Source organism: Oratosquilla oratoria, chromosome 9 (assembly GCF_046742065.1).
Source record: "Oratosquilla oratoria isolate Oo_2021 chromosome 9, ASM4674206v1, whole genome shotgun sequence".
NCBI lineage: Eukaryota > Metazoa > Arthropoda > Malacostraca > Stomatopoda > Squillidae > Oratosquilla > Oratosquilla oratoria.
This window is the reverse complement of record NC_134785.1, coordinates 24,827,346-24,836,009: the sequence shown is the minus strand read 5'-3', so window position 1 is coordinate 24,836,009 and position 8,664 is coordinate 24,827,346. Positions and strand designations below refer to the sequence as shown.

Genomic DNA, 8,664 nt, shown 5'->3' with positions numbered 1-8,664 from the left:
GGCGAAAAGCCGCGTATTCCAATTGGTCAATGTAACGATCAATCAGAACGCGGCGTTATTCTTTATGTAATTGACCCAGAACGACCTATCTGGTCATGTACAGTAATCTACCTGTAACCTACGTCTCAATCATAACTCATACTATTGGCTACAGCTATTTTGGATTTGTTTGAGGAGGAACGATGCATTATTTCTGTATTTATGAAAATACATGAAGAAATAAAATATGTCCTAAATGACATTTTCATAATTCATTTCAGGACATAAAAATGACATTATCTTATATATTAATACTCCTGTTCATTTGAACAAAGACTACAATTGGAATATAATAATGTATGCTAAGATCAAGACGATATTTGAGTACATAGCTACTTTAGATAATGTTTACATAGTGTGTATGTTAATGTTTACATAGTGTGTATGTTAGTTAGGGCCAAATGTACCTTTTCGCTATCTTCATAAAAAAATCAAGTATTTTTTCCAGCTTTTCGGGAAATCGAAAAAAGATTCCTCATTTTTCTATTACATAAGCGTAATGTTACTCCCTACCTATTTTAAACCTACCCAAACACTAGATATGACATTGGCAATTGTAACTCTAGGAACGCCATGTGTCGAAGAATTTATTTAGACGAAAATCTAGAAATCGACGAAAAAATTACTTAGGCAATTTCTTTATGAGGGTGACGTTATTCTCTGTGGGTAACCCAGGTCAATCAGTTGGTTTGATTGTCCGAACTGACAAAGGTAATGGCTTCGGCCGCAGGTAAGCGTCAACTGGCATAGTTTCTCATCTTACCTCAATTTGATATGGGCAGATCGTTCGAAACGAGGATAAGGTGGAGGAAATTAGAATAGGGAGGAAAATGAGGATCATGGAGATGAGGAGGAGGAATAGGAGAATATGAAGGAGGAAGAATCAGAGAAAAAAAAATCAATCCACGTTTTTTTTTTTTTTTTTTTTTTTTTTTGCCAATCCTGTAATTCGACTAAACAAAATTGTCCAGAATGAGACTGAAAAAATCTAAGGCCTCTGTCACCGTGGCGAGAGGGGGCAAGTGGGGGTGAGGGGGTGAGGATGGGGGGATGGGGGGATGGGGGAAAGGTTAATGACCTAGCAACAGGAAGCCTAAACTCGTTCAGGTCTTCCGCACACAAGAAGGGGCGTCCAGATCAACCCCACTTCGATCAGGGTAGAATCCACGACTTAAAATTCCTCTACCATAATCCCTTCCCTAGCTCCTCTCTTCCTCCCTTCCCTCCTATCCCTCCCTTTCCTCCTTTCTTTCCATTTCTCCCCTTCCTTTCTCCCCTCCCTCTTTCCTTTCCATCCCTCCTCTCCTTTCTTTCCTCCCTTCTCTCCTATCCTTCCTTTTCCTCCTTCCTTTCCATTCCCCCCCTTCCTTTCTCCCCTCCCTACTTCCTCTCCCCCTTCCTCTTCTTTCTTTCTCTCCCTCCTTCCTCCCTTCCCTTTTTCCTCCACTCCTTCAGTCCTCTCTCTCCCTCCTCTCCCTTCTTCCCCTCCCTCTCTCCTTTTTATCCCTTCTCTCTATCCTTCCTGTCCCTCCCTCCACTCCCTCCCTCCTCTCCCTCCCTCCTCTCCCTTCCTCCTTCCTCTTCCTCCACTCCCTCCTTGCTCTCCCTCCCTTCCTACTCTTCTTTCCTCCCTAATTTCCTCCCTCCTCTTCCTCCCTCTCCTGATTCCCTCCTCTCCCTTCCTCCACTCCATCCTTCCTCTTCCTCCCTTCCTCCTCTACTTCCCTCGCTAATTTCTCCCCCCCTCCCTCAGTTCTAGCTACTCTGTATCCAGCGCTCCCTCCCTCCCTCCCTCCCTACCTTCAGTGGATAGGGTCATGGTGTACCAACACACAGGACTCGATCCTGGTGAAATAAAAACGACCCAGAACAATGTTGGTGACCATAACTGGTTAATAGGACAACGGTTTACCAGCGCCTCTATCCTTGGCTATTATGACACAATTAAAGAGGACTGAAATAGAAATATTGGTTTAGGACATCTTCTATGGGGTGAGAGGTCTACACCTGGAGAAGTTTAATCTGACGCTCCCCCACCACGCCACGCTACAAGATATAACAACAAACTTGTGCCCATCAGAGCGCCGAGGACGGACCGTTACAAAACAACGCCATTCCTTCCATAGTGAACATTACTAACTCAAATTAGTCTCATCCCAAACTTAACATAAACTCTATATTGTCACTGTATTACTGTATCACTGTTAACTCAGTAAACCGATCATCATCATCATCATCATCATCATCATCATCATCATCATCATCATCATCATCATCATCATCATCATCATCATCATCATCATCATCATCATCATCACCATCACCTTTATACTATTATCATTATATTACCATTATCATACTATTATGACTACATTATTATCATTATACTATTGTTATTATGATTATCATTAATATTATTATCATTATTGCTATCATCATCATTAGCTACCACCAAATCCATATAATCTAACACAGCTGGGACAAGTGGCTATCAGTGGTACCTGTTAAGGAGATCGTTTCAGTGCTTTGGTGCTTAAAATTGTTTTGCTACGTCACTTACCGTCATTCGTGTTGGGGTAGATGTTATGTGTCTCGTCACGTACCCATGACGTCACAGTGACGTAACTCCGCACGTGGGCTGGCACGTTACACCGAAGCGTGACGTCACTTCCTGCGGTGGAATATTCGTCATACACGGCCACTTCCCAGTGCTGCAACACAACTGAAAAGATAAAGAAAAACAAACAAATTAATATAGCTGGCCGAGCGGATTAGAGCGTCGCTACTTGCGACGGTGGTCGAGCAGACGGCGGTTCGAACTCTCCCGCCAGCAGGTTGGACCAAGGGTATGGTTCATTAAATTACATACTACAGCGTCGCTACTTGCGACGGAGGTCGAGGAGACGGCGGTTCGAACCCTCCCGACAGCAGGTTGGACCAAGGGTATTGTTCATTAAATTCCATGCTACAAAGCCCTCTGTAAGGGGCACCGTTCAAGCCTCCTAATAGGAGTTCATGACTTAAACCGAATCGGTAGCAATAATAAGTGAAAGGTAGAAGAGCTGGTTACCAACAGAATTATTAACGAGTGAAATAGTATTGGTAACCATGAAGTGAGTGCTGAAACTATCAGTTGCTTTAAGAGAAAATTAGAAAACTTTATGGGTAGGGATGACATATGGTAATGAATAGATATGGCACTGCCTAGTGTTGGCCTTATGGTCTCTTGCAGTCTCCATCTATTAATTCTGAGAAGCTTTCAAGGTTGTGTTTACGAGTTTTACCAGGTTGTTAAATGACACCACAGTAGTTCAGTGCTTGCAAATATTTTTCATTTATTTCTTTTGTGTTTTCCATTTTGTTTATTTTTTCATATTTTCTGTTTTGTTTATTTTTTATTTTTCAAATTCTTTATTTTGTTTATATTCGTTTCTCATATTTTCTATTTTATTTTTATTTCTTATGTTTTCTATTTTTTTATTTTCTTTTCTCATATTTTTATTTTTTTCATATTTTCTATTCTATTAATTTCTACTAATCGTATTTTCCATTATGTTTAATTTCGTTTCTCATGTCTTCTCTTTCTATTTTTATTATTCATACATTTTTTTTCATCTCATATTATTTGTTATTTATTTTTGTTTTGATGTTTTCTAATTTGTTTTGATTTTCACTTTTCATATATTTATTCCATGCTTTTTTTTCATATTTTCTATCTTATTCAAATTTTTCGTATTTTCTATTGCTTACTTTTATTTTCCATTTTTTCGATTTTATCTCTTTGTTTTTCACATTTTATATTTCAATTATTTCATCTTTTAATTTTTTGTATTTCATTCATCTTTTTTATATTACTGTATATCTATCTCGATTAAATCCTTCTGTTCCAGTTGGTACTATCTCTTTTGGTCAGTCTTTCGTCAGATGATTTTAATTACACATGTGGCAATCTACAGGTAAGGAAAAGGTCAGGTCTATTGTGAGGTTTCTCTTGTTTCAATTAAATTGGATAGTGACAGACAGAATGAAATATGCAAGTTTCCTGTTACCACTGAACAGATTGAAACAGATAAGATGGTTTCCTAAAAAGAAAAATAACACGAAAAAGAAAAAGGAAATTAAAAAGAAAAAAAAAGAGAAAAGAAAAAAGAAAAGGAAAATACAACTATATTATATTCTTTCACACCAATGTATCATATCACCTAACAATGAGAATTAATGTACATGGCATAATAAAATGTAAACTATTATATCAACAACCACTTGAACATACATTCCCGTCCTTCCCTCTCCCCACCTCCCTCTCTCCTATTCTTTCCCAAACCCTCTTCCTCCTCCTCCCCTCTTCCTCCTCCTCTTCCTCCTCTCTTCCTCCCTGCAACTCTTCCTCCCTCACGCCCCCAGTCATGCGTGTGGGCGCGAGGAAAGGAAAACATCCAGTTGCATCCATATGTATGAACCGATACATCAATCCGGTCTCATCCGAACCGAAGCTAAAAATCACTTGAACTCCAGTCGACAAGAACTGGAATTAAGTATTGTATACATACATACATACATACATACATACATACATACATACATACATACATACATACATACATACATACATACATACATACATACATACATACATACATACATACGTACATACATACATACATACATGCATACGTGTATATATATATATATATATATATATATATGTGTATATATATCTATACATATATATATATATAATTTATATATGTATGCATATAAATACATATGTATATCATATATATATATATATATATATATATATATACATATATACATTTGTGTGTGTGCGTGTGTGCATATATATATATATATATATATATATACATATATATATATATATATATATATATATATACATATAATCACGAAGAACCCACAGTCGGAATAAATGGAAGGTTAGAGGAAAGTATAACTTCTATATTTCGGCTAGGCTAATAGCTATAGCCCTCTTTTGGAAAGAACAGGTTACATGAAATAATTGAGACATAAATACAATTAAGATATAAGTGGAGGAGGAACAGGTGTAGCTTGACATGCGACATCCGCCACGGAGGGTGGAGTCAGAAGGGAGGGGATATGTGGTCAAAGGGGTGGTGTGAGGTCAGAGGGGATGCGGTGTCTGGAGTGGTGGGGGAACGGGGTCAGGAGGGTGAAGATTTTCAACCAAACGGCTTACAGCTAGACGTTAGATTATGTCAGGGGACCATTCTTCTATTAAGGCTGATTTAACAAATTTTCTATTGAAGCTACAGTTGGATTTAAACAATATTTTGGCCTTGTCCCAACTGTAGCTTCAGGAAAAAAAAAAAAAAAAAATGTTGAATCAGCCTTAATAGAAGAATGTCCAAACTTGAATATCTCCAAAGGTCAATGGTCCCCTAACGTAATCTAACGTCTATCTGTGAGCCATTTGGCTAAAAATCTCCACCCTCCTGATCCCACTCCCCCACCACTCCTGACCCCGCATCCCTTCTGACCTCACACCTCTACCTCTTTCACCACATATCCCCTCTCTTCTGACTCCGTCCTGCGTGACGGATGTCGCGTGTTAAGCTATATCTGTTCCTCCTCCACTTAAATCTCAATTGTATTTATGACTCAATCATTTCTTGTAACCTGTACTTTTCTGAGGAGGGCTATAGCTATTAGCTGAAATATAGACGTTACACTTTCTCCTAAGTTTCCTTTTATTCCGACTCTGGGTTCTTCGTGATTATTTTTAGAAATCTAATATTACATTTTGTCCAAGTGATACGTAGGTATGTATGTATATATATATATATATATATATATATATATATATATATATATATATATATATGTATGTGTGTGTGTGTGTGTGTGTGTGTGTGTGTGTGTGTGTGTACACATATGTGTGTGTGTATTTGTGTGTTCCGAATCCCGCAAGAGTGATCCGAGAAGTAGATAGTTATAATTAGTCAGCCTCTTTTGGCGGTGATCAATTGAGAACTGGGCTATTTCACGGAAGTAAGAAAAAAAAAATACCAATAGCTATTATAAAAAGACAAATAAGAAATAAAATCAAAATACAAAAAAATAAATAGATAAAAAGAGATAAAATAAAAATCTTTGTAAGCTCTTTCTACCGGATGAAGGAGGAGGAGGAGGACGAGGACTGCCGCCGCCGCCTCCGCTTCTCGACAGCTGGTTTTGCCTCGGCCCGGCGCTTCCTGACGGATGACGACGGACTAACCAGTCTGCGGAAAGAATTAGCGCCGGTAGCCCCGCCCACTTGGCAAAGAATGGGCGTCGTGTCCTGGTGGGCCTGAATAATGAGCGCTTGTTTTGTTCGTGGGCGTGAGGAGGAGGAAGGGAAGGGGGAAGTTTAGCCTTGGTTGCTGAGTAGCCAAGAGTGAGGGAAGGGGAGGGAGGGAGTTAGAGAAGAAGGGAAAAGAGAGAGGGAGAAAAAGGAAGGACGGCAGGAAGGGTAGGGATGGGGGGAGGAGAGAATAGAGGGACGGGAGAATGGGGAAAGATAGGAGGAGGAGAGGAGCTGGGGAAGGAAGAAGGGGAGATGTAGGGGTGGAGGGATGGGAGGAAGAGGAGGGATGGAAGAGAGGGAGGGAGGAGGAAGCGCGAGCGGCTGAGTAGCCCAGAGTGAAGACAGAGGGGAGGGAGGGAGTTATAGAGGAAGGGAGAGGAGGGAGGGAGAGGAAGGAGGGATGGGAGGCAAGGGAGGGATGGGAGGAAATGGAGGGATGAGAGGAGGAGATGAACTAGGGAAGGAAGAACGGGAGAGGAAGGAGGGAGAAATGGGAGGAAAGGGAGGGATGGGAGGAGGAGAGGAGCTAAGGAAAGGAAGAGGGTAGAGGAGGGAGGGAGTGGGGTAAGGGGAGGGAGGGATTCGAAGGAAAGGAGGGAGGGAGGGAGGGAAGGAAGGAAGAGAAGATCTAGGGAAGGAAAGAGGGAGGAGAATGGAGGGAGGGATGAGTGGAAGGGGAGGAATAGGAAGGAGGTTGAGGAGAGGAGATAGGGAAGGAAAAAGGGAGGAGGAGGGAGGGAGGGAGGGGTGAGTGGAAGGGGAGGAATAGGAAGGAAGTTGAGGAGAGGAGATAGGGAAGGAAAGGGGTAAGAGGAATGTTAGGTGGTTGTTTGAGTGAAGGTGTATAACGAGGGACAAGATGATAGTGTTGGTGGTAGGAACGGGGTAGCGTTATCTGTACGGGCAGTTGATGTTTGGATAGGGAACAACCACATACCGTTTATTTTCGTATTTGTCTATTTACTTATTCATTTATTTACCTATTTATTTGTACATTCATTTATCAATCGTGTATTTCTCACTGTTTATTACTTATAATTTGCAGATTGTTATGGTTAAATATATTTATTGTTTACATTGTCTTGAATTAATTGTCACATTTTTTCTGTACTGTATAAACTTATCATCATGCATTTTTCTTTCTCTGTAACCAATTAGTAGCTTCTTTACCTTTTACTGGTTAGGTTTTGATAGTGACCTCCATCACTGAACTATGGTAGACAAAAAGGTCTGGGCAACACCGCTGTTAACTAAAGTGGTGTTGAACAACACATTAAAACCAACGACGATGAGGATTAAGAAGAAGATGATGATGATGATGATGATGATGATGATGATGATGATGATGATGATGATGATGATGATGATGATGATGATGATGATGATGATGATGATGATGATGATGATGATGATGATGATGATGATGATGGAGGTGGTGATGGTAATGGTGTTGGTGATGGTGATGGTGATGGTGACGACGACGACGACGACGACGGCGGCGGCGATAACGTTGATGATGATGATGATGATGATGATGATGATGATGATGATGATGATGATGATGATGATGATGATGATGATGATGATGATGATGATGATGATGAAAAAACGAAGACGACAGGGACAATAATGAGAATTATGACGACGACAATGAAGACGATGACAACAACAACAACAAAATTATGACAAGGATAACGCCTATGATAATAAAGATAACAACGACGCCAATGACGATGATGAAAACGACGATGACGACGATAACAGTGTCACTATTGATAATGATGATACACAGTCATCACAGAAGGAGCTAAGATTTATGACGTCAGAGATAAGAGAACTAATGTCTACCCAGGCACAATACCACAATGATGTGTGATGGTGGTGGTAGTGGTGGCGGAGGTGGTGATGATAGTGATGGTGTTAATATGGTGACAATTTCACTGGACGTCGTGGTGATGGTAGTGGTGCTAATGTTGACGTAGATGGTGTTGTGAAATTATCGGTGGTGAGACTGTGGTATTGGTAATGATGATAGTGATGGTGTGGAAATGGTGATAATCATGATAGTGGTATGAAAGTAGTGGTGTGGATGTAGTGGTGGTGATAATGGTATGGGGTTGGTGGTAGTGGTTATAGTGGTATGGGATTGGTGGTGATGGTGGTGATAGTGGTATGGAATTGGTGGTGATGGTGGTGATAGTGGTATGTCATTGGTGGTAGTGATAGTGATATGGAATTGGTGGTGGTGATAGTAGTATGGGATTGGTGGTGGTAATAGTGGTATGGGCTTGATGGTGGTG

At 40.4% G+C, this 8,664-nt stretch overlaps 1 protein-coding gene across 1 annotated transcript in view; it reads right to left on the bottom strand.

Annotated features, from left to right (window-relative positions):
- LOC143028008 (cell adhesion molecule Dscam1-like) overlaps nucleotides 1-8,664 on the bottom strand; it is a 350,832-nt gene that overhangs the window by 84,098 nt on the left and 258,070 nt on the right. Inside the window, exon 7 of the mRNA XM_076189650.1 lies at nucleotides 2,600-2,761. Coding sequence (XP_076045765.1) covers nucleotides 2,600-2,761 — 162 coding nt within the window. The remainder of the gene's footprint in view (nucleotides 1-2,599; nucleotides 2,762-8,664) is intronic.